A 26,091-nucleotide genomic window follows, 5' to 3' on the forward strand; every position below is an offset into this window, starting at 1 on the left:
TTCATTAGCTTAATTTCATGGCATTGATTCATGTTCAACATATATATCCTCGGTTCATAATTCCGGCTTCTAGGTAGCTAGTGTTCTACAAACAGATGCTAATAGAACTATAAGGAAATATGAATTATGAAATGTCAAACATGTTGGACTTTATATTTATGTGTGTGTATTTATATATATTAATTTCAACAATTGCATCCAAAAAAAAAAAAAAAATTGTATATCACAATTTGCTGTGCAAAAGCAATGAAAAAGTATAAGAACAGACAAAACAATCATGATAAAAAAGGGAAATGGAAAATAATAAATTGGGAAAAGACAAACAACCTTTGTTCATGAAATTATCAAATATATTGGTCAGAGGCTCGATTTGTAGGTAACACCAGCATCAGAGATCCACTTAGTTCCTTGGAGAAATGAATGCACTGTAAATTTGCTGGCTACTTCTTGGTTGATGGATCTCAACCCTTTCCATTTAACTCTATTCTTTGTGGAAGAACCAGGTCCAGAATTTTGAAATTCCGAGTAAAATATGGTGTCGGGAGCGCTTGTGCCCACCCATGGCATCCATCCATTAGGGTTGATGAGGCTTCCCATGTATGTTTGCATGTACACAGTTGTGGAGTGATTCTTCCATGGCCTCCCGAGGTAAGTTTTGACCCGGGACAAGTCTCCGAAGGGCGATATGCTGCAATTGTGAATTGAAATTCCTGTATTTTGATTGGGATCAATTTTCCCTTGAGCTGTGATGGTGTTCTGCTGGCCTGGCATGGGAACTTTGGGCATTATGTTGCAGTTCTGGAGCACAACTGCTGAGTTCCCGAAAATGAAGTCAACCGTTCCATAAATGTTGCATTCGCGGTAGAACTGGCGATTGGAGTGAGCATAGAGAGTGTCCTGGAACGCATCAATGTGGCACCTATAGAAGACTGACTGATCGGCGGTTGACATCAAGGCTACTGCCTGGTGCTTGGCTGGTCCGGCAGTGTTGCGAAATCCAATGTCCCGAGCAATGAATCCCCTTCCAAAAACAGCTGCACACAAAGAAAAATGTTTCTGTTACCATTATGTAATAAAACATTTACTGGCAACATTACTGATCATATCTCTCACCACTTAAAAGAGACATGTCAGTAATGTGTTCAGTAAATATGCGAGCTGTGCAAAAAGATTTATCGAACTGTAAAAGAAAGTCAAATGAAAGTTTACCGAATGTGGCAGTGGAAAATGTGGGAGTTCCATCCACAACGTTGAGTTTGGCAGATACAATAGTTGCAGTCGAACCATCACCGACCACCAAAACATTCCACTTGGATTTCTCAACTCTCACATTCCCGTAATAAACCCCCTTCTTCACGTAGATGATTGTTCTCTTCTTGCTTTTATTCGGGACAGCCTTCAGTGCATCGTGAATTGTTTTGTACTTGCCACTGCCATCACGCGCCACGACAATGTCTGCCTTCTTCCTCAAATCCGAACTCTGAAGCAGCTTGCGGTCCTTCCGATGCAGCCACTCTGGCACACCCTGGCTGTAGCTATCTGTGGGGTCAGGGTGTGTCAGCAGTCGCCTTAGCTTCACCGAGTTAAGGATTTTGGAAATCCAAGAGACTATGGCAAGACTGTTGCTAGTTAACTCAGTGGAGTTCTTCAAGTAGCCGATAACTTTATCCTTGAGTTCTCCTTTTACTTCATCAAAACCTTCAATGCAAGTCTGCTGATAGGTGCCTGAAGAGCTCAGCCAAGTCGTGAGATCATCAAACACATCAACCAACGAGTTAGCATCGGACAATGTGTCGTTGAGATGATCCAATGCCAGACTCAAAAGGTCTTGACAATCTTTCAAAGCTGCCACGGACTTTCTGTCCTTGGCAGTCGCATTAAGAACCCCACCAGCCGAAAAATGACTAGCGGCTTTCGTCAATTCATTGATAGCCACCTGAACAGCCAACTTGAAAAGCTCCTCAGGCTTAACATTGTTGGAGTTAACCAGAGGACTAAGACTGCTGTAACACGAGTCCTGGTACAAGGTCACATCGCAAACAGCCTTGACAGAAGTGGAGATGCCCGAGCCCTTAGAATTCCCACCAGATTTATTATGAACGGTGGTTCCAACCACAGCAGCAACAACGATACAGACAAGAACTATGGATGATAGGCTTATGATGGCTACTCTTTTTCGAGTTTTCCGACAAGCGTCGAGCCGGGCTTGCTCGGATTCATCAACCTTTCCATAGGATTTGAAGGAAGACATAATGCTTAATTATTTTTCTATGTGGTTGAGATTTGCATGAGGGATGGTGGGCTGGGTGTATTTATATATATGGAGGGTTTAAATAAACAAATTGGTAGCCTAACGCGGTGCTACGTGCTTTGCACTATACTATTTTTGATAGCAATCAACCGGTGGAGTGCTTGACATGTTATTGGAGGCTCAAGTCATACATTCATAGATTTGCCTAGTAGAAGTATTTTTCGTGCACTCGGTTTTCCTCCGCCGAACACATCGAAAATTATTAAATGAATATGGTGTTTTTGACTTTATCTTACTTCTTAGATATGTATATAAGCGTTATTTATAAACTTGCTATTAGATTGCATAGGAAATGCAAGTATTGTGATCTTGCACTGTACATGCATGTACCGCATGGTTGTACCGTAGGATTTGCCAACAATACTTACAACTAATCGAATCTAACTTCCAATTTTAATTAAAATAGTCGAGTGCTTCGTAACTTTCATCAAAAGAAAAGTCAAAGGATAACAAGATGAAAATCCCAATTATTGTGATGGTTGCAACGACTAGGCTTGGGAAATGGGTTGGTCATGATCGTATTATTTTCGTGTCATACCAGTTATTTTAACGGGCGTATCATGGAAAACTTGTTATCCTAATAGAGTTCTCAATAGGTGACCTGATAACAACCCGATTCGTTAATAAATCGTGTCGTTTTGTGTTGGGTTAACGGGTTATGCAAGAAACTGTCATGCCTAATGCTTAAGATCTGGCAAACGATATCTTATCGAATTATTAACGAGTTATCCGATAACAATCCAACTCATTAACGGATTACCCGATAATGATCTGACTCGTTAAAAGGTTGATCCGAAACTTAGTATTTTGTGTTGTGTCGCATTGAATTAATAGGTCATGCAAAAAATTATTAAGCTTAGCAACGACCATACACCTGATAATACTAACAATATTGCTAAAATTTCGTATGTAGTATTTTGCGGAAATCATAAATTTGAGATTACAATGTCTCAAAAAATTTCTGTAAACTTTTGTATATATTGAGGCTAGTTAATTGTTTGCTCCATCATAGTTGAACATCTTTTCATACACTTGAATATTGTGTACTTGTGAATAATTGTCACACCCCGATTCGGGTTCGGCTCCGCCGTAACACGATATTATCCGCTTTGGGCCCCGACCAAGCCCTGACAGTTTTGTTTCTGGGAATTCACACGAGCAGAACTTCCCAGTGGGTCATCCATCCTGGGAATGCTCTAGCCCCTTTCTCGCTTAACTTCGAAGTTCTTACGGAACGCGAAGTTAGTGAGTTCCCAAAAGGCCTCATGTTATATGAAGGTGAGCATGTACATATAATATATGGAGGTGAGCATGTACATATAAGGCATAGAGGATCCACTCAACTGGACGATGTAGGATCTAACAATCCACCCCCTTAGGGGCCCGACGTCCTCGTCAACACACTTTCGGCCAAGAATTGGCTCTGATACCAAATTGTCACACCCCGACCCGGGCTCCATCACATCTCGGACTCGGCTCCGTCGTAGCATGATATTGTCCGCTTTGGACCTCGACCACGCCCTCACGATTTTGTTTCTGGAAACTCACGCGAGCAGAACTTCCTAGTATGTCACCCATCCTGGGAATGCTTGACCCCTTTCTCGCTTAAATTCGAAGTTCCTATGAAATCCGAAGCCAATGAGTTCCCAAAATGCCTCGTGTTATATGGAGATGAGCATGTACATATAAGGCATAGAGGATCCACTCCTCTTAGCGATGTGGGATCTAACAATAATGGCATAAGCTTAAAATAAATTAAAATTTATTATTTCATAACACGTATGTCGTACAAATTTGATGAGAAAATTTAGTTCTCAACTGGCAAGGCAGACAATGAAGGAGAAACTGTGATTGCAACACATCTGTTCCAAATTTCGTTACTCTTTTCTAAAACTCGAGATCTGTCTACATTAGGTTGAGACCTTAGAGACCGGTCGAGAAATAGTTGATGGCATGGTTTTTTCGCATGCACAATATGCCGGCAACAATTATCGCTGATAGTTTCACCTTTGGAAATATGGTTGACAAGTTCCAACCCACAGTTTTTGCTGAAATGTATTCTACACTTATCCAATGTTAAAAGAGCCCAACCCCAGCCCATTCCACACAAATCCAAGTACCAAAGTCGGTGCAGCATGCAGACATGTCAATATGCTAGATAATTCTAGCATTATCTTATTAAGTCAGGTGGATGTGTGTGTATAATCATGTGCTAGAAAGCTCTAGCAGCTTGTACAAGTTGTGTGGATGCCATGCAAAGCCCAAAGGCAATGGGGAATTGTAGTCGGCAAACATCACCTATAAATAGGTGTGTGATGTTGTGAAAGCAATCAACCAACAAGAAAGAAGTAATCAAGCAAGCAAGCAACCAAGTGAGAGTGAGAAGTAAGAGTAGTCTTGTGAGGAGGAGTGTGAGTGATCTAGAGTTTGTCTCTAGAAAGTGAGTGAGTGTCATTGCTTCTAAAGTGTGTCTTTGTGTCCTTTTGAATGTTGTAATATTTTGTGTGTGTAATACAAGTAATTTGTTTACTTGTGTTGTCTTTCCAACACTTGTGTTGTCTTTCCAACACTTGTGTTAGAGTTGTGTACTCTAAATTTTTCCCAACATCCAAGGCCTTCTGGTTTGAAACCTTCACGGGGTATATAGAAGACGAAGGAGAAAGTGCGACTGCAACACATCGGTTCCAAACTTTGATACTATTTGCCAAAAACTGAGGTTTTTTAGCATTGGATAAAGAGTCAAGAGCATTGGCGACGAAGAAATCCTGACATGTTTTTCCTAAAGACACAAGACCGCGACAACAAGCATCGCTTACAGATGAACCTTCGAAAACACTGTTTCCCACTTCATAACCACATTTTTCTGTGACATGTTATGAGCATTCATCCAAGGTTAAGAAAGCAAAAACCATTCCGAATGGGCTCGCCAAAAGAAAAACTACTAAAATTGGAAACATATTTAGTCCGGCCATAGTACTTTATTGAATTTAATAAATTTCAATTTCTTAGAATGAGAATGAGCTCTTGGATGTGGATGGAGTTGATGTTTACGACCCCGTTATTTATAAGTTTGTTTTGTTAAGGTGCATGCCGTTTGAATTATGACAACGCTTTCATTTAGTACAACAATAATGATGAAAGTTTCTTCTACTAATTATGTTCAGTTTTAATAAACTTTGTTACGTCTTAGTGACAATAGTGTTTGTTCAAAAAAAAAAAAAACCTTTGTCCAGCCACATGTACTATACAACATCACATAATGTCCATGTGACGCTTTTGTAAGGAGTCACGTACTCTCTCTTTATGTGACCCGCAATTTTCACAAACCTGAATTACAACTTCAAGGGTGCGGCTCGGATGTTGATCATCTAGACTAATTCGTGGTGGCATCGCCTTCCATGATCAGATTTGTTGAGGCTCTGCCTTTGCTTAGCAGCGAATCTCACTAGAAAGGGTAAAGTTATAAGTGGAGATGAGCCAACCGGTGGATTTTGTTCTCTAATTAGTGCAGGTTTGTTTGCACTACATCTAGCGGGTGATGTCTTGCCTAGCGAGTGATGTTGCATTGCTTGTCAACGATGGTTTTTATGTGGTCTTGCTTGTTGACAATGACATAGTACAAGAATAGTGATTATTAGGAGCAACGGATTGGAGGGGATAGAAGGATATGCCCCTATTAATCTTCATTTGGGATGGAAATATATATTTGCCTCTTTTAATTGTAATAGAGGCGAAATACTAAATGCCCTTATTCGTTATTAATTTTTTATTATAATGTGGATGGAGAAATATAATAATATGGTGGTTCAGCATCACTCCTTTTAGTTCTTTGTGTAGCTATGATTTTTTTAGCATTTTATGTCGAAAAGTATATAAATTGTTGATGCACAAAATCAGTGAGGACTTTAGTACAATAGAAAGTGTTAAGTTTGTGACCTTTGCTAGATTGTTCCGGTCACTAGTGTGGATAAGTATGTAAATGGATAGGGACAGGGAAGCAAACACAAGATGTACGTGGTTCACCCAGATTGGCTATGTCCACGGAGTAGAGGAGTTCTCATTAATTGTGAAGGATTTACACAAATACATAGGTTCAATCTCTCCTTTAGTGAGTACAAGTGAATGATTTAGTACAAATGACATTAGGAAATATTGTGGGAGAATGATCTCCTTTTATAGAAGAGAGTTTCTAGCTTTGTTCTGACATTGACACGTGTTGTGTTGTGATTGACTTCTGATTTTAACATGTGTCGCGCTATGATTGGCTTCCTATGTCGACATGTGTCACTCTGTGATTGGCCTCCTGGTTGGAGGGAAACTCTTCTGGGTCCTTGACGGTATAACGTTGATCGATGCTCGGTAGTTTCGGGATTGGTCAAGTATGGTACAAACATAAATTATATCAACAATCTATAAGTAAAAAAAAACACATTGAATTCTATCTTTTAGATCTTTACCAACTGTTGAGATTAAAAGCTTATGTAAGATTATTATATATGTAATAGCTAAACTACATTGTCATTCTTGGAAAACATGACTTTTAGATTAAAATCTTGTGTAAGATTAAAATCTATTTTTAATCTCTTAATACACTTAATTGCCTCATTTATTAATTATGTTTAATTTTTTTTATTTCTCATTTTCTTTCTAATTTTAATGTAGTAATTATATTTAATCCTAATTTTTATTTCATTCATCATAATATAATTTGTTGTAGACATTTAGATAAACTAATTTTTTTTATAAAATATTCTAATACACTTAATGTTCTTCATTTAAGCACATTAATTCAATTGATATATTTGGTATTTCATTCCGGTACAACATTTAATTAGTATATTATAATTTTTTTTTGGTTGAATTAATATATTATATCTCGATATAAACATTTAGGGATACTAATTCTTTTTTATATATTTTCGGTATCTTTATGTATTTACATATTTGTTTTATGTGTCATTAAATGTTTTCTCAATTAGGTAAATTTATAAGGATATAACTGAACGAAGTTAAACAAAATTAATAAATCCAAATATGCATATTAATTAAATCCAAATATTTAATAAAAGATATTAAATAAAATCCACATTAAGGGACCAAAAGCAATATCTAATATAATACTAGATCTTTATTAAATCTAATTCTTTTTAAGAATTAACGTTCAAAAACCCCTAATATGACAATGCATATCTCGGTTGTTAATCATATATAGTGGAATATTAATTGTGTTTAATAATTAAGCTAATTAGGTATGCATATCAGCCATATTAATTAAGCTTACATATCTTATCCCGCGTCAAGTCAAAGACATGTGATAAGTATCAAAACAGGTGGATGGCCATTTTTGGAAAATATGAAAATCTAGTCCATGGTTTTCTCGATATAGAATTTTAGACAACATTTTTAACTTGTAATAATCTAGTTAAAAGATGAAGTGAAAATACAAAGCTATCCTTATCTTAAACCTCCAACTTTTCTCTTTCTTCAAGTGAAATTTAGACATTTGACGTGGAGTGTGTAAAAAGGTAAAAAAAATTTAAAATGTGTGCTTATCATTTCTCTATTAGGATTTATAAAAACATGAGATAAATAATACGAGAAGTTTTTAAACTGCATGATTTTTGAGCTCCGATTAAAAAAGGCGTGCGATTACAATTGATGGAATGTTTATACTGGGTTTGTAATATTATGAAATTGTCACATTTCAATGACGAAAAAATAATGATTATATAATAATAATATACTCACACGTGACGACATGTAAGCTAAAATTTATGTTTTGTCTTTAGTGCGAGTTTTAGTTCAAAAAAGAGAAACCTTTCCGTTATAAAATAAATATGTATTTTTTAATTTTATCAACATAAACAACGAGATTATTCGTACCATACAAGTTACTCTCGTAAAAAAAACTCTCAGTGCCAAGTGTTAAACGCGGTTATAACGCATGCTGGCTCTAGTTAAATAGCACACCCTCCGACAAAAAAGTCACTTTCACTTCTTAACTTTGTCTCTCTTTTTCCTCTTCCATTTCTGTCTCTTCTGGCCAGTACACCACCTCTCTCTCTCACTCTCTGAGGAATCAGAGGGTGTTGAGGAGGAGGAGCTTCCATCCCTCCGCCCCGACCTACCCATCAATTAGGTACCTTAATTTTCTGCTTTTCTATTTATTTATATATTTAAACTGCATGTTTCATTTCTCAGTCTTCTTGTCTATACGATTAAATTAATAGTAGAATTGATATATTTTTATTTTATTCATCTCATGATTTTTCATGGATTTTTTATGGTTGATCTCTGTGCTAATGCTATCTGGTTACTCTCCTGGTGTGTATGTTATATTGTAGTTCCTTTAGTTGCAGGTCCTGGTGTGAGAATTTACCATTCTGTTTCTGTTTGATCCTTTTTATTTTTCGTGTATTTCTTTGAATTTTTTTTTCTTCTAGAATTTTGTATTTATATGGTTTGTTTTTATTTTTTCTAAGAGTAAACTACACTAAGGGGAGGGGCGGGTTGAACCCGAAACGCAGTGGGTTGAGGAGGAAGGCCTAAACCACGGGGCAATCCACTTATGATCCGAAAAGCTGCCACCCCGAATTTCTGTATCTATGTTAAATAATGATTAAACGGTTTAACAAGTGAATTAATATGTTGCTTAGATAGGTGGAATATGTGCTGCAAACCTGCATTATAATCTAGCTATAGCATTTTGAGTTAAATCAAGAAAATCAGTAACATGGTTTTGTGAAAAAAAATGAAACTGAACAGTTGTGATCTGTTGTTACTTAGCTCTGTTCTTTGTCCTTTGGAAGTTGTTTGCAGTTGCATGGTATGCACTTCTAACATTTAGTTTTTGTTGTAATGATCTCATGTTACTCATGTCGCTTATTGATTTTTTTTTTTTCATTTGCCTTTTTGTTTTTGACTATATTTTCTCGGTTATTCAAAACATCATCTTTTGTTTTTGGTTTGTGACTGATGTTGTTGCTTTTATGCATAAGGCCCTTGTACTAGGGTTTGGCTTTGGATTTTTCCGTCTTTTTTTGTGTTGAAAGCGAAAACATGGAGATCCATTGCGTTTCTTTGTCTGTTAATTTACTTTTTTGATTCATGATCATTTAACATATATGCTTTGCTTGTCTAAGTGGTTCTGACTTCTTTAATGTATTACTTGTTATGTTTGCAGTTAATCGTATTCGTGAAATTATGTACTTTACCTTGTTTTTTCTTGCATTGAATAAAAGTTGTTATTGCTAGTTCTGTTCTTGATCTACCATATGCGACAATTGCGGGTTTAACTGACTTATTCGTAATTATCATTTGCAGAAGATTTCATTTCTTTTCAGGGTTGAGTATCATTTAAAGAGTAAAAGGGTGGTGAAGTTGACGTGGACTGCATTTAATTATCCGGTTGCTATATATTTGTATACAATCATCATTGTTCTTTGTGTTGGTGCTGGATGGAGATCTTTGAGGAATTGGGGTTAAGTGGTGATCTTGACTTTCTTTCGGCTCCCCTCGAGGAAGATGAGGCAGCCCCAGAGCATGACCCAGAGGCAACAGTGGAGGAGGATAGCAGCGATGAAGAATTGGGGGTTGATGAGCTTGAGAAGAGGGTGTGGAAATATAGAATGCGACTGAAGCGGCTTAAGGAACAAGATAAAGGAACAGAAGGAGCTGACAATGCAAGGCAGTGCCAACCAAAGGAACAATCTCAGAGGAAGAAGATGTCACGGGCACAAGATGCAATCCTGAAATATATGTTAAGAATGATGGAAGTTTGCAAAGCTGAGGGTTTTGTTTATGGGATTGTCCCCAAAAAAGGTAAACCAGTGACTGGTGCTTCTGACAATCTTCGTGAATGGTGGAAGGGAAAAGTAAGATTTGGTCGTAATGGCCCTGCTGCAATTTCTAAGTATCTGGCTGAACATTCAATCCCTGGGAAGAATGAAGACTCCAATGCAGTGGCATCAACTCATCACACCTTACAGGAGCTCCAAGATGGCACTCTTGGTTCACTTTTGTCGGCTTTGCTGCAGCACTGCAATCCACCCCAAAGACGTTTCCCCTTGGACAAGGGTGTTGCCCCACCTTGGTGGCCCACTGGCAATGAGGAATGGTGGACTCAATTGAATCTGCCCAAGGATCAGGGTCCTCCACCATACAAGAAGCCTCATGATCTGAAGAAGGCTTGGAAGGTGAGTGTTCTCACAGCTGTGATAAAGCACATGTCGCCCGATATTGCCAAGATCCAGAAGCTTGTTCATCAGTCTAGATGTTTGCAGGACAAAATGACTGCTAAGGAGAGCACTACTTGGCTCGCCATCATTAACCAGGAGGAAAATTTGGCCCAGATGTTATATCCTGATAGATTTCCACCTCCATTGCCTCTTTGGAGTGAGTCTTTTGCAATCAGTTGTACCAGTGATTATGATGTTGAAGTGGTTGATGACGAACAGAATAATGAAGTAGAGGATTGCCAACCTCTTTTTAATCACTTCAATACTGAAACCGCTGGACAAAGAGATGTACCGATGCATCATATTAAGGGAGAGCTGGTTGAGACCAATTCGAAATTTGGTCAAAAGAGGAAGCAGCTGCCTGAAGAGCCACACATGATTCTAAATCATCAGATTTACACCTGCGAATATCTGCATTGCCCATATCATGATTATCGCCTAGGCTTTCTCGACATAACTGCAAGAAATAATCACCAGTTGACTTGTTCACACAGGAATAATTCTTCACAAGTGTTTGGAATGTCAAACTTTAATTGTAACAGTGACAAACTTGGGGGCTCTCTACCCGCTTCCCAACCTATTCCAGCTATTCAACAACCAGTGAACCAGACAAGTTGTTTGAATGCTTCGGGACATGGAGTTGCTGGGGATGGGCAGAAAATGATATCTGAGCATGTGTCATTCTATGACAGTAATATTCAGCAGAGCAAGAACTCAGATCCTGGAAGTCTCAATGGTATAGAAGACAACAACCAGCATCAGGTGAATTATCAATTTCCGATGAATGATAACTTCTTTGATCAGGGGGTGGTTATGGGACCCAACATGTCTGAACCGTCACCTATACCTATGCTTCCTCCAGCTCCTCCAGCTCCTCCAGCTACTCCAGCTCTCTTCTTTGATCAAGGGGTGGATATGGGACCCAATCTCTTCTTTGATCAAGGGGTGGATATGGGATCCAACATGTCTGAAGCGTCGCCTATGCCTATGTTTCCTCCAGCTACTCCAGCTACTCCAGCTACTCCAGCTCCTCCAGCGCCTCCAGCTCTCTTCTTTGATCAAGGGGAGGTTATGGGACCCAACACATCTGAAGCGTCATCTATGCCTATGCTTCCTCCAGCTACTCGAGCTACTCCAGCTCCTCCAGCTCTCTTCTTTGATCAAGGGGTGCTTATGGGACCCAACTTGCCTGAAGCATCGCCTATACCTATGCTTCCTCCAGCTACTCTAGCTCCTCCAGCTCTCTTCTTTGATCAAGGGGGGGTTATGGGACCCAACATATCTGAAGCGTTGCCTATGCCTATGCTTTGTCCAGCTCCTCCAGCTCTCTTCTTTGATCAAGGGGTGGTTATGAGACCCAACATGTCTGAAGCATCGCCTATACCTATGCTTCCTCCAGCTACTCCAGCTCCTCCAGCTCTCTTCCTTGATCAAGGGGTGGTTACGGAACCCAACATGTCTGGAGCGTTGCCTATGCCTATGCTGCATCCAGCTACTCCAGCTCCTTCAGCTCTCTTCTTTGATCAAGGGGTTGTTATGGGACCCAACATGTCTGAAGCGTCGCCTATACCTATGCTTCCTCCAGCTCCTCCAGCTCTCTTCTTTGATCAAGGGGTTGTTATGGGACCCAACATGTCTGAAGCGTCGCCTATGCCGATGCTTCCTCCAGCTACTCCAGCTCCTCCAGCTCCTCCAGCCCAATTCACAAAAACTCAGTTTGATCCGTGCAACTTATTTGATTATCCATTTGGTAACCATCCCTATAATGCTGACAACTTAGGATTTGGCACCAACTTGCCGCAAGGTGACTATAATGTTGACTCGCTGCTGGAGCAAGGTCCATTTTGGATGTGTTGAAGCTGGGTTTTCTTACTTTGACTGCTCCAATATATGAATAAGGATGTTCATATGTTAGTGGGCGGGAGAGGGAGGTTTTCTCAGCACAGTTCAGGTTTTCTAGACACAGTTCAGATTATCTCGACACAGTTCAGGTTATCTCGAGATAATTCAGGTTTTCTTTAGGTTTTCTAGACACAGTTTAGCATCCGATTGGGTGAAAGTTCTCAAGTTAGTTGTTTAGTTTCATCGGTCGGACTCTTTAGATGTTTATACCCTCAACAACTTTGGGGAGTTTCTCTAACTGCAAATTTGACATCCAAGTATAGGATACATAGTTGTTCTCAGTGCAGAACATCAGTTGAAATGGTTTGGACACAGTTTTGGATTGATAAAGTCATCGTTGGCATGTATTTAATTTTAAGGAAAACTAATGAAAAGGGCTTGAAAACTTTGAGTTTTAATGATAAGGACAAAATAAAGGGTAAAGTGAATAGTAACAGGATTGACTTTTTAGTGTAAAAATGTGGTTTTTCGTTAAAGTGAACAGTACCAGGTGCTTTTCGTTAAAGTTCCCTTTATTTTATGCAATCTATACGTACATTTATGTATGGAGAAAGACTTACATGAAAACTTACATGAAACAGGTTCACTATCACAGTGATGTCCAGTTCTAATAAAACAATGAAATGTGTGAGTTTTTCAACACTAACATTGTATTATTGGATTAGAACATCACGTGGCAGTAAAACCATTTCATGTTGGTCGCTCTCTAATATATATTGGTCTTACACCAACAATTTTCATTCTTGCTTGTGTACTTAAATTAGGTGCCCAAGTTAAATTTGTTTCTCCTTGGACAAGGACGTACATGAGGTACACAGTTATGACAGGGTCATGTGTCATTAAATAAAAGATATGTTAGGTGTCTTGTGACGGTACATACGTGTTTTAGTGTTATACGTTACATACATGTCATGTATGTCATTTTTATATGAATTGTCCTCGTATCATTCTATGAGACGAATGAAGTTGGCCCCTCCAAGCCACGATGTTTTTGTCGTATCAATCACAATGGTCTTTTGATGTTAGGAGTGCTGGGACTAGGAAAAACAAATCACTAAGAGACATAAAACGGGTCAAAGTTAGGCAAAATATTTTGAAAGGTGGTCTCTATTTTACACCATGTGGTGGCTAAACTACGTCTATATCGGCACACGTAATTATACATATTGTAAATATTATGTTATCATATACACAGGCTCTTTAAGGCAAGAAATTTCTATTTTTTTCAAAAAATGAGAATTAATTGTGAGACCCACTCTACATTGAATTTCAACGATCCAGACCGTTTATTTTGTAAGTTTCGATTCACGTATCATCTTTACAAAAATTCAATTAAATCTGAAACATCACAATGCAATTTCATTATTTTTTATAGAACAAAGTGTTCGTCAATTTCTTTAAAGTCCATTAGGTGTCTCAAATATTTCCGATTTGGCTAATATTTTGTAAGGATGATCCAAGAGATGTAATTTTAAGAATAAACAGTTCAGATCGTTGAAGTTCGATGTGGTGTGAGCCCAACAATTAATCTATATTTTAAAAGAAATTGGGTGTCCCTTCCCTTAAAGGCTTCCATCGTATACATATTTCACACAATGGTTAATAAATTTGTGTATTATTATTAACAAAGTGTTCGTCAATTTCTTTAAAGTCCATTAGGTGTCTCAAATATTTCCGATTTGGCTAATATTTTGTAAGGATGATCCAAGAGATGTAATTTTAAGAATAAACAGTTCAGATCGTTGAAGTTCGATGTGGTGTGAGCCCAACAATTAATCTATATTTTAAAAGAAATTGGGTGTCCCTTCCCTTAAAGGCTTCCATCGTATACATATTTCACACAATGGTTAATAAATTTGTGTATTATTATTTTAATGTACATACGTATTTATTAAAATATTTTCATTTTTTTGTACGCATTTTAATGATTCTATATTTTATGTTGTTTTACAACTCTAACGTATAATATACATATTAAACCGCACTATCCTGATGCAAGTTACTTTATTAGGGCTCTGCGTGAGAAGGAAAGAGGGTACGGGTCAAGTTTCTAAAGAAGCGAAGGTCTGCCAAGCTTTAAACATAATTTTTTTATGAAGCATTGCATCTTTTTTATCTCTCCCCCATTTTGATAGTATTTTATTTGTTTAACTATTTCATATCTACGATGAAATTTATGAAAATTGGCTCGCTATTTTGTTTTGTTATTTTGTACAACTTTTTACATTTGGTACATAGTAATTAAACATATTTTTGAATAATACACATAAAATTCACGTATTCTAGATATATTTTAACATATTAAAAATAAAAATAAATAAATAATATCAAAATTTTCAATGTATCATTCTGACAAAGTTGTCGAATAATATATACTAGCCTTCATGCACGCGCGTGAGCGCGTGCAGAAGACATTTTTTGAATCACAACGTGCTACGCGCGACTTACGCGTTTTAAATGTATTTATATGTATAAATTGACAAAAGAAAAGTCAAGTTAGATCATGCTAGAAAAAAACCCCTCACAAACCAATCAAAGCAGCTGAATTCACATAATAAAATCGGTCTTTCAATTTCCATCTAATTCTATTGAATTTACATTAAGAATAGAAAAAATAATATTTAATAAACGACTGATTGAATCACATTATTGCTAGCCCATTGTGAGGCTAAGAGCTTAAGCCCACCCCCTCCCCCTTAGTGTAGATAATATCGTTTGTTCAAAAAAAAAAACAATCATTTGACAACTAATTTAATCACATTATTATGTGCGTACAAAAGACCTTTTTTTATAACTGGTATTACACGCCTCTTAAGATGTTTTGAACGTGTTTAAAAATAGATAAAATAATATTTAATGAACAACTAATTGAATCATATTATTACTAACCTGTTGTAAGGTACTAATTAAAAAAAATTGTACAAAAAGAATTAATTATTAAAAAAAACACTGTTACAATGATGAAAATACCACTGCATTATTTGGTGCATTATTTTGGGTTGCTTTTGAAATTTTTTGTTTAGGAGGCATTTTGTCCAAATTTTTTTTGTGAAGCTTGTGATTCTAAAAGGAGTTGTTGGCCTTATATATAAAGATGTATTTTCAACGTACTATATCTATACTTTAATTTACTAACTATGTTTCATGTAATACAACAATATTTTAGATCAAGAAGATGATAATTTGGACTGAGTCACGTGATAATAATATGATATCAAATTCGCCACAACTTAAAGTAGGAGGAAGAAAGGTCAACACGTGGTTTGTAGTTTTCAGATTTTAAATGGGTGGTTAACGTGGCTGACGACTGCTTGGTTAGTGGATTGGAGGTAAAAGGATGGAAGGAAGAAGACAAGGAGGGGACACAAACTTTGATAACAGCAAATATCACCTCCCAAATTAGTTGTCTCGTACATACGTGGATGGGAATGATTAACCCAAATTGTGATTTGAAAAGTCATCAAGGCTTTTATGGTAAAAGCCTCTCCGTTAATCTATATTATTATTAAGAGAACCCTCATTGTCAACATTTTTGCCCACTTTTTCCAATTTTGCCCCTCACTTTTGAATACACAATGTTGAGATGAGGAGGGCAAAATAGTAATTTTGTACCTTTTGACAAAAAGACAATAATATCCATAAAAAGAGAGGTTAACGGTAGTTGGCAAAGTGTGAAATTGACTGCCCCACTTCCTCTTCAAAGTGCGAAAAATGAGGGGAGAGATAGGGAAGAACAAAAGGCAGCAAGGCAAGAAAGTAAAAGCGAAACAAAAAAGAAAGAAAGAGGAGAGGAGCACAGAAGGGTTGATGGCAAGGAGGAAAGAAAAACTGATGAAAGCCCCTGAATACAAGCTCAAACACATCAAAGAAACAAAACTCAATCAAAAAACAAAAAATGGCGATGGCGTCGAAGACAAACACAGTGTTTGCCTACACGTTGGTTTACGTGAAGGATGTTGCCAAATCCACAACCTTTTATTCCAAAGCCTTTGGCTACGATATTCGTCGCTTGGACGACTCCAACAGGTACATACATGTTTTTAGGGAAATTATTTTCTCACATCATTTTTCTTTTCAATTGTCTGTCATGTACCTATTAACTGCATATACAGCGGTTTTGTAAATAATCATGAAGAAATTTAATAATTTATGATAGTGATGGTGATGATATTAATTGTTGATAGGTGGGGGGAGTTGGAAAGCGGCCAAACGACGATAGCATTCACATCGATACACCAACAAGACCGATGATCTAACAGGTGACATCCAGACCCCAAGCTCCGGCCGCGAGAGGTAGCCGATTGAGGTTTGCTTTGCGTACGGTGACGTTGATGCTGCCTGTAAGGTAAAATCGTAATTAGCTGCCTTAACATGAAGGATACCATATTCTGGTTTAAAACTCTTTTTTATCTTTCTTGGTTTTGGCTTTTGTTTTTCTATTGTGCAGAAACCATGAAGAGACACCCATCACGAGGATTTCAAACCAGAGTAGAAAGCCATAAGCCTCTGGAGACCTGTAAAAACAACAAGCGTGAGCCTGCGAAGTGGGAAAGTGGCAATAAGCACGAACCTGCAGCGAAGGAAGACAAAAAATAAAATGAAATTGTTCACACACACAAAGTGTATGCTTATCTGCTAGTTATGATTAAGTAAATTGTTTAAAGTAATCTATCTAATTGGTTGTTTGGACCTTCTTGGAAAGAAAGGGTTTCCATTAGAGCCCAAACCGTCCAATCGGGGGCTCGCTCAAGCAATTGCTTTCTAGCATGTTTGGACGCTTCCCTTTTCCATTGTGACTTTTATTGGTTTTACAGACAATTCTACTCTGCATTCACTCACACCATACTACCATATACCATAGCTAAAATGTCAATTTCAAGTGTAAGAAACTTGTAGCTCAAATTCACTTGTGTTTGTTTGGCTTTACAAACAATCATTAGACTAGACTAGATTAATTATTAGTCTACAAAAAGCTAGAAGAAAGATAACCGGGGCCGGGAATCGAACTATTAAATAAAAATAAGGACCGATGAGACCTTTATATTATAATCTTACCATAGGTACTTTGACGGCGAAAGAGGCGAAAGAAGCAATCCATAGAAAGATTTGGCGCCGCTCACTAAATTCTGTGGTTAATAATATTTGTAAATCTGTGGTTCCTGTCCTGGGCATATTTTCCTTGATTCACAAAGGTGCTACCTTCTTTCTTATAATATAAGAAATCCCAATTCTGTGTTTATTCTGTGCTAGGATTAAGATTAATGAGACTAAAGAGGACTCGCAGGGACAAACCTATTCGCTAAGAGGTCTTAGTAAGACCCCCAATAACCATGAGACTGTTAAGACCTCCATCCGCTTCATTTGCTCTCTACTTTCATGCCCACATTGGTTGCTTTCTATCCTCAATCTAGTGAAATCACACCACCAAACCACCACATTCTCTCCCTCTCTCCTCGTTCTGGTCAACTACTACGGTGTCTTCCTGAGAGAGCTTTAAAAATGTAAAATACTGGCAGTTGGGCCTTCTAGCTTTTCTTGTATGAGGGTAGAGCTCATTGCTACCTTTGACACTGCCAAATAGATGTATAAGTCCGCTAATACTTCCAGCTTGGATATTAGGGGAGGTGATGCCAGGTACTTGCACAAGTCCTAAAATGCTTTCTCAAACTTGTCATCTTACTTGTCTCGTTATGCCTTCTTCATTGCCTTGAAAAAAGGCTTGCATCGATTGGTGGACTGCAAGAGGAAACGGTTGAGTGCGACCGCTCGTCCAGCCAGACTTTGGATCTTTCAAGGCAGTGAGGGACTTCATATCTAGGATCGCTCGGATCTGCTTTGGGTGCGCTTCGATTCCTCGTTGGGTCACAAGGTACCCCTAAGAATCTACATGAGGATACTCCGAACGTGCATTTGTCAGGGTTGAGTTTCATCTTGTACTCCTTGAGGATGTTGAATGTATTCGTCAAGTTATCGATATAGTATGACCGCTGCTTACCTTTCACCATGATATCATCGACGTAGACCTCCATAGTTAGTCCAATTTGCTTATTGAACATCATGTTTACTAGTCATTGGTAAGTAGCTTCTGTGTTCTTGAGGCCAAAAGGCATAACCTTGTAGTAGTATGTGCCCTGCTTTATCAGGAATACGGTATTCTCCTTGTTAAGCTCATGCATTGCAATCTAATTGTAGCCTAAGTATGTGTCCAAGAAACTAAGCAGCTGGTGCCATGATTGTATGGATCATAATCTCTTAATATCCTGCTTGATCTTTTCTTTTTAGTCCCTTCTGGAATGATCTTATCTATTAGCCCTTCTGGACTTGCATACTTTTCCTTAGGTCTTTCTTGGCTTAATAAACCCATCAACTCTGCTGAGTGGAGGTAACATAGCACATTGTTTTACATGAGTCCATCAAGTGAGGCATGGTGCGCACATTAACCTATCAAATCTGTCATATGCAAGGTGTGATTTAATGCTTAACCCACACGAGGGTTGAATGTTGGCAACGCCTTAAGGGTACTTCTGTCAATCTGGTCTAGCCTAGTACACGTGGTTTTCATTTTGGGACCGGTGAAATTTGGTTACTACATACATAGTACAAAATTAGCACATTTTTGCTTTACATAGAGGTAAATTATTAACAAATACGTATGGACAATAAATAAGAAATTTTTAAAAGAAAACTATAACCTTCTAAATATATAGAAAAATGAAAAATGGCCCAAATGTCATCAACCTGGTAACCATGTAAGGAAATGATATTCCCATTGAATATCTGTAAAGAATCACAATTAACTGGACAAATTAACGTACAAAAGAGCATGTGATGTAATGATTTATAACTTTATGGCTTTTCCTTGTGGCAATTAACTTTTTTTATTGTTTTACTTTTGTTTCTTTTATTTTACTTATTTAATAAATTATTGTTTATATTAAAATGTATTTAAAAAAATAATGTGCGTAATCACTCATAGTCCCACTACGTGGGGTTTGTGAACTTGTTATATTTTGAAATATTAATGAGATAAGGGTAATTTAGGTATTATGAAAATTCACTATTTTTGTCTTCTCTTTTATTTATACTAGCCTTCACGCTCGCGCTCACACGCGTGCAGAAGACGTTTTTTGAAGTACAGCGTCGCGCGACTTACACGTTTTAAATGTATTTATATGCATAAATTGACAAAAGGAAAGTTAAATATTTGAAGTAAATGAATCATTTTAGATCATGCTAGAAGAAACCCCTTATAAACCAATTAAAGCAGTTGAATTCACATAATAAGATCGATTTCTATATAATTTACATTAAGAATAGAGAAAATAATATTTAATAAACAATTGATTGAATCACATTATTGCTAGCCAATTGTGAGGCTAAGCCCACCCCCATCCTCTTAGTGTAGATAATATCATTTGTTAAAAAAATCATTTGACAATTAATTTAATATTCCTCATAAACCAATTAAAGCAGTTGAATTCACATAATAAAATCGGTCTCTATATACTTTACATTAAGAATAGAGAAAATAATATTTAATAAACAATTGATTGAATCACATTATTACTAGCCCATTGTGAGGCTAAGTCCACCCCTTCCCCTTAGTGTAAATAATATCGTTTGTTAAAAAAAAAAAAAATCATTTGACAACTAATTTAATCACATTATTATTCGTTTGCGAAATACCTTTTTTATAACTGGCATTACACGCATCTTAAGATGTTTTGAACGCGTTTAAAAATAGAGAAAATAATATTGAATGAACAACTGATTGAATCATATTATTGATAGCCCATTGTGAGGCTAAGCTCACCATTTCCCCCTTAGTGTAGATAATATCGTTTGTTTAAAAAAATTTATTTGGCAACTAATTTAATGTAATTTAATCACATTATTATCAGCATGTGAAAGATTTTTTTTATAATCAGCATTGCACGTCTCTTAAGATGTTTTGAACGGCTTGGTAACACCAAAATCACTATTTGTGACAACCCGTTCCAAAAATTTCGTTTTCTATTTATTTTAATCGAGGGAATTGATGAAAATACCCTAGAAGCGAGGTCATTGACTTTAGTTGACCATCTTTTAGTAACTCGTATGTGTTATTATTTGTCGTACTTTCGAAGTACTCGACGATACGAACACGTAGGTGTAAGCGGAAGCAAAAGCAGAACTATGGATAAAATTTTATGAGACTTCGAGTACCGAAGTCAAATAGATAAATTTCATAATTGGGAAATATTTTTGTGACTTGGTTTTTGGGAGCCACGTGAGTGGCTGTAAAAGAAAAAGAGAGAGGAAAAAGGGTTGTTGCCCAATCGAAAAAGGGAAGGGAAGAAGGAGACCTAGGAGGGTGGATAGACCAACCAGGAGAAGAGTAAGGAGAGTCTAACCAATCAGGAAGAGAAGAAAGAAGGAGAAAGGAAAGAAAAGAGAAACGGGGAATCACGACCCGCGAATGGGTAACCCGACCCGGTTGGTGTTCTTGCCATTTCCGACGAGTTTTGGCCCATTTTTCCTACGAATTGCACCAAACCAACCCTTGTAAAACCCTCCATGACCTTCCATCTTCCTATTACACCCCTAAAATCAAGGGTTTTGGCTTTGAAATTGGGAGAAACCGCAAGGAATGGTGCAGCGGGTTTGGGTTCAATTTACCTAAATCTGAAACTAATCACACCCATCTCTACCACCATTAAACTTCCCTTGAGGTATGTAACAAAGCCCAATCAGTTGTAGGGGCGGCGGATCGTCAAGGAGGAAGAATCGAAGCACACCCACACTTAGGGTTCCGACGGATTTTAGCTAAATTGGAGCTTTTCCCGGCCAAATTAGACTTGGCCGCATGTATAAAGTTAACTCTACTCATTGAGATATTCATTCCTGTAAATTTTGGTAATTTTTGGAAATAGTTGGATTTTCCGGCGAGTCGGGGCTACCGACCGCCACGTGTGGCTACGCGTGCGGCTGGCTGCGCGTGGCCAGGGGGCCGTCGATGTTATTCTTAGGCTAACTAGATGCTTTGAGTTCATTTTTGGTAATTGTATGACATAGGTTGATTGTTAGAATCTAAATTCTCTACGTTACATTAATAGGTCATTCTATAAATCGACGATTTGACTGTTGGATCGTTACCAAACTTTAATATGTTATAGTATGTAATATTTGAGAACCATAAAAACTTATGGATCGGGAATCCGACTACGGATCTTCCCGAATTGGATTTGTAAGTTCATAAAACTTATGGATCGGGAATCCGACTACGGATCAGAAATCTGTGATGCAGATCTTCCGAATTGAATAATTTATCGGTTAGAACTCTGAGATGTGATTTGATAATTGGTCATAGGCGACGATGGTTCGTGATGTCTCGACATGCGTGCTAGGGAGTCGTGGCACGGACCTCAGGTGAGTGGGTCTTTTCCATTCTATCGCGTATTATATATATGTATATATATGATTGACAATTCCATAAATGTTTATAAATTGATTATTGCTTATGATTACTGTGAATGCTTTGAAGTACTATGCGAACTACGAATGACTTGATCCCTGTTTAAGGTACGTAGGCAGTCTAACGAGACGTTAGATGCAGCCATACAATATTTGAAACAAAAACCTTGTTTGCGAGTTGAGCAATATGAAGGAAATTGGTGAAAATATGAGACTTAACCTTATGTTTTTAGTGATTGGATGTTGATCATAAATCAATGTGGAAGGAATCAAGGAAACGTAAGTAATGATAGTTAATTAAACTAGTGTTTAGTTGGACCTATCCCCGATAATCATTTCTGAAAATAAATAATTCGGGAGTAGGGCGTTATAGATTATGCATTTTGTGCCACATTATATATATATATATTGGAAAAATACTATGATATGGTTGAGTTTTAGATTGCATTATGGCATATCCATGTGTATACTACCTGCACAAAATTATTATGAATGCTTTGAAGTACGAAGATGAATGCGGAACCCACATGTAAGTTTAGGTGAGTTATGGTATTAGTTGAAATGATTGAGTTATGGCATGATCACATTATGTTTTAGGCAACTCCGACATTGTCGTACAAGTTGCCTATGAGATGTATATATCACATGAGATGCATTTAGAGCTCATAAACCTGCACCCCGGTGTTAGTGCTCCCGTCTGTGGCCAGGACACAGTCCTTCACGTGATGTTCAGCTCCCGCACCTTACGTTTACCTTGGATCTAAGGTAGATGCACATGCCTGTCGTATAGACCACTATAGATGGTTCCGACTCGTAGGTGATCTGTAATTATTCGCAGTCTTCACGTGATCGTAGCACTTGAGCGTATTTATTTACACCCAGTCCTGTCGTACAGACCACCTTAAGTGGTTCCGACTCGTGTGCAGGTATACTTATGAGATATGGATAAGTCGTACAAGTCACTATAGGTGACTCCCGACTTATGAGTTAGCATATGTGATGAGATATGGATAAGTCGTACAGGTTACTATAGGTGACTCCCGACTTATGAGCTAGCTTATGTGATGAGATATGGATAAGTCGTACAGGTCATTAGAGGTGACTCCCGATTTATGAGCTAGCATATGTTATGAGATATGGATAAGTCGTACAAGTCACTATGGGTGACTCCTGACTTATGAGCTAACATATGTGATGAGATATGGATAAGTCGTACAGGTCACTAGAGGTGACTCCCAACTTATAAGCTAACATATGTGATGAGATATGGATAAGTAGTACATGTCACTATAGATGACTTCGACTTATGAGTTAGCATTGATTAATAAGATATGGGTGCAATCGTACAGGTCACCATAGGTGACTCCGACTTGCGTGCTAGTATGAATTATTAATCACATGATTATTGATATTGTTGATGAGATGCTGCATTGTGGTATATTTATGGTTTACTGTTGATATACTTTTGATTTCACATTGATACGTGGTATGATTTTTTGGAAATTATACAGATGTTGCAGCGATGAGTTATAATGTTGTAGATGGTTTCTATTTAAATTTCATTTCTAGGGCCACTCACCCTTGTTTTGTTTTCACCCTCCAGGTTTTATTAGCTGAGCTTTCTTATCATTGAAGATTTGTGGCGTTCTTAGTATTGGAGATTCTCTCGAGGGTACGATTCTTAATCCATTCTATTGTATTTACATATGATCTAACGTCACGTGTGAAGTGGGTTTATTCCCGCTTACCAGCGCACTTTGGTATTTAGGCACTCTTAGGTTTAAATTTATACACATTTTCTCACATCTTCACACTTTATGACTTCGTCACCTTCCAGGTGTCGGCCAGCGCAGCTCGATTCGAAGTCCTAGTGGACATTCCGGGTCGGGGTGTGTTACTATTCACAACATATGATTGAATCACATTATTGCTAGCCTATTTTAAAAAAATAAAAAAAATAAAAATAAAAAACTTTACTAATTTATCACCAGCACTACACATCTCATAAAATGTTTTAAACACAATATTCATGATTTTCCTTATTTTTTTTATTATATTTTTCTTTCCCATTCACATGGGCACCATCAACTTTCACTTATCCTTTCATTTTTTTTATTCTTTTCTATCTTCACACTTATATTTATATTATATTTATGATGACGAAATTACCGAATTACCCCTGCATTATTTGATATATTATATTGGGCTGCTTTTGGATTTTTTTGGTTGAGGGGCAATTTTGTCCTAATTTTTTTGTCGAATGGGGTGACCCCAAAATTTTGTCACCATGTGTGACCCCAGATTGGGGCTCTCGCTTAATATATAACTAGCCCTCACGCGCGTGCAGAATGCATTTTTTGAATCACGGCGTGCTACTCGCTATTTACATGTTTTAAATGTATTTATATGCGTAAATTAACAAAATGAAAGTTAAATATTTGAAGTAAATGAATAATTTTAGATCGTGCTAGAAGAAACCTTTCATAAATCAATTAAAGCAGCTGAATTCACATAATAAAATCGGTTTCTATAGAATTTACATTAAGAATAGAGAAAATAATATTTAATAAACATTTGATTAAATCACTTTATTGTTAGCCCATTGTGAGGCTAAGCTCACCCATTCCCCCTTCGTGTAGATAACATCGTTTGTTAAAAAAAAAAAACAATCATTTGATAACTAATTTAATCACATTATTATCCGATTGCGAAAGACATTTTTTATAACTGGCATTACACTCGTCTTAAGATGTTTTGAACGCGTTTAAAAATAGATAAAATAATATTGAATGAACAACTAATTGAATTACATTATTGATAGCTCATTGTGAGGCTAAGTCCACCCCCTCCCCTTTAGTGTAGATAATATCGTTTGTTTAAAAAAAAATCATTTGGCAACTAATTTAATGTAATATAATCGCATTATTATCAGCATGTGAAAGATTTTTTTTTATAACCAGCATTACACACCTTTTAAGATGTTTTGAACGGCTTGGTGACACCAAAATCACTATTCATAATATTTGATTGAATCACATTATTGCTGGCCTATTGTAAGATACTAATTTAAAAATAAAAATTATAAAAAAAACTTTACTAATTTATCACCAGCACTACGCGTCTTTTAAAATGTTTTAAACACAATATTCATGATTTTTCTTATTTTTTATTATATTTTTCTTTCTCCTTCACATGGGTACTATCAACTTTCACTTATCCTTTCATTTTTTTTATTCTTTTCTCTCTTCCCACTTATATTTATATTATATTTTATGATGACGAAATTACCGAATTACCCCTGCATTATTTGATATATTATATTGGGCTGCTTTTGGATTTTTTTGGTTGAGGGGCAATTTTGTCCTAATTTTTTTGTCGAATGGGGTGACCCCAAAATTTTGTCACCATGTGTGACCCGGGCTTTCGCTTAATATATAAATAGCCCTCACGCGCGTGCAGAATGCATTTTTTGAATCACGGCGTGCTACTCGCTATTTACACGTTTTAAATGTATTTATATGCGTAAATTAACAAAATGAAAGTTAAATATTTGAAGTAAATGAATAATTTTAGATCGTGCTAGAAGAAACCTTTCATAAATCAATTAAAGCAGCTGAATTCACATAATAAAATCGGTTTCTATAGAATTTACATTAAGAATAGAGAAAATAATATTTAATAAACATTTGATTAAATCACATTATTGTTAGCCCATTGTGAGGCTAAGCTCACCCCTTCCCCCTTAGTGTAGATAACATCGTTTGTTAAAAAAAAAAAAAACAATCATTTGATAACTAATTTAATCACATTATTATCCGATTGTGAAAGACATTTTTTATAACTGGCATTACACGCGTCTTAAGATGTTTTGAACGCGTTTAAAAATAGAGAAAATAATATTGAATGAACAACTAATTGAATTACATTATTGATAGCTCATTGTGAGGCTAAGTCCACCCCCTCCCCTTGTGTAGATAATATCGTTTGTTTAAAAAAAAAATCATTTGGCAACTAATTTAATGTAATATAATCACATTATTATCAACATGTGAAAGATTTTTTTTTATAACCAGCATTACACGCCTTTTAAGATGTTTTGAACGGCTTGGTGACACCAAAATCACTATTCATAATATTTGATTGAATCACATTATTGCTGGCCTATTGTAATATACTAATTTAAAAATA

At 36.9% G+C, this 26,091-nt stretch overlaps 2 protein-coding genes and 1 long non-coding RNA gene across 6 annotated transcripts; 2 read left to right on the forward strand and 1 right to left on the reverse strand.

Annotated features, from left to right (window-relative positions):
* Positions 1–77: 77 nt before the first annotated feature.
* On the reverse strand, positions 78–2,288 carry LOC126630776 (putative pectinesterase/pectinesterase inhibitor 24). The gene is made up of 2 exons (XM_050300968.1): positions 1,210–2,288; positions 78–1,034 (listed from the first exon to the last, which is right to left on the reverse strand). Exons 1-2 carry the CDS (start codon positions 2,249–2,251, stop codon positions 358–360), a joined length of 1,719 nt encoding a protein of 572 aa, XP_050156925.1. The 5' UTR covers positions 2,252–2,288; the 3' UTR covers positions 78–357.
* A 6,031-nt stretch (positions 2,289–8,319) lies between these two features.
* On the forward strand, positions 8,320–12,780 carry LOC126630770 (ETHYLENE INSENSITIVE 3-like 1 protein). 4 transcript variants are annotated; one of them, XM_050300957.1, is made up of 3 exons: positions 8,320–8,450; positions 9,635–11,533; positions 11,933–12,780. In XM_050300957.1, exons 2-3 carry the CDS (start codon positions 9,769–9,771, stop codon positions 12,403–12,405), a joined length of 2,238 nt encoding a protein of 745 aa, XP_050156914.1. In that variant the 5' UTR covers positions 8,320–8,450; positions 9,635–9,768; the 3' UTR covers positions 12,406–12,780. The 4 variants fall into 4 exon arrangements, with proteins under 4 accessions (XP_050156914.1, XP_050156915.1, XP_050156913.1 ...); XM_050300958.1 differs by having other exon boundaries at positions 9,635–11,395; XM_050300956.1 differs by having other exon boundaries at positions 9,635–10,506; positions 10,594–12,780.
* A 3,378-nt stretch (positions 12,781–16,158) lies between these two features.
* LOC126630792 (uncharacterized) lies at positions 16,159–17,288 on the forward strand. The gene is made up of 3 exons (XR_007626109.1): positions 16,159–16,476; positions 16,635–16,795; positions 16,898–17,288. It is a non-coding gene; the product is annotated as an uncharacterized LOC126630792 (long non-coding RNA).
* The last annotated feature ends 8,803 nt before the right edge of the window (positions 17,289–26,091 follow it).

The sequence above is a fragment of the Malus sylvestris genome, chromosome 7 (genome assembly GCF_916048215.2).
Source record: "Malus sylvestris chromosome 7, drMalSylv7.2, whole genome shotgun sequence".
NCBI lineage: Eukaryota > Viridiplantae > Streptophyta > Magnoliopsida > Rosales > Rosaceae > Malus > Malus sylvestris.

Excerpts from the sequence above, each read along its gene's own strand:
- LOC126630770 (XM_050300955.1), top strand. The coding sequence starts at position 9,769 with ATGGAGATCTTTGAGGAATTGGGGTTAAGTGGTGATCTTGACTTTCTT.
- LOC126630776 (XM_050300968.1), bottom strand. The coding sequence starts at position 2,251 with ATGTCTTCCTTCAAATCCTATGGAAAGGTTGATGAATCCGAGCAAGCC. Across the intron at positions 1,035-1,209 it reads ATTTTCCACTGCCACATTCG|CTGTTTTTGGAAGGGGATTC; the intron begins GTAAACTTTCAT and ends CTTTGTGTGCAG.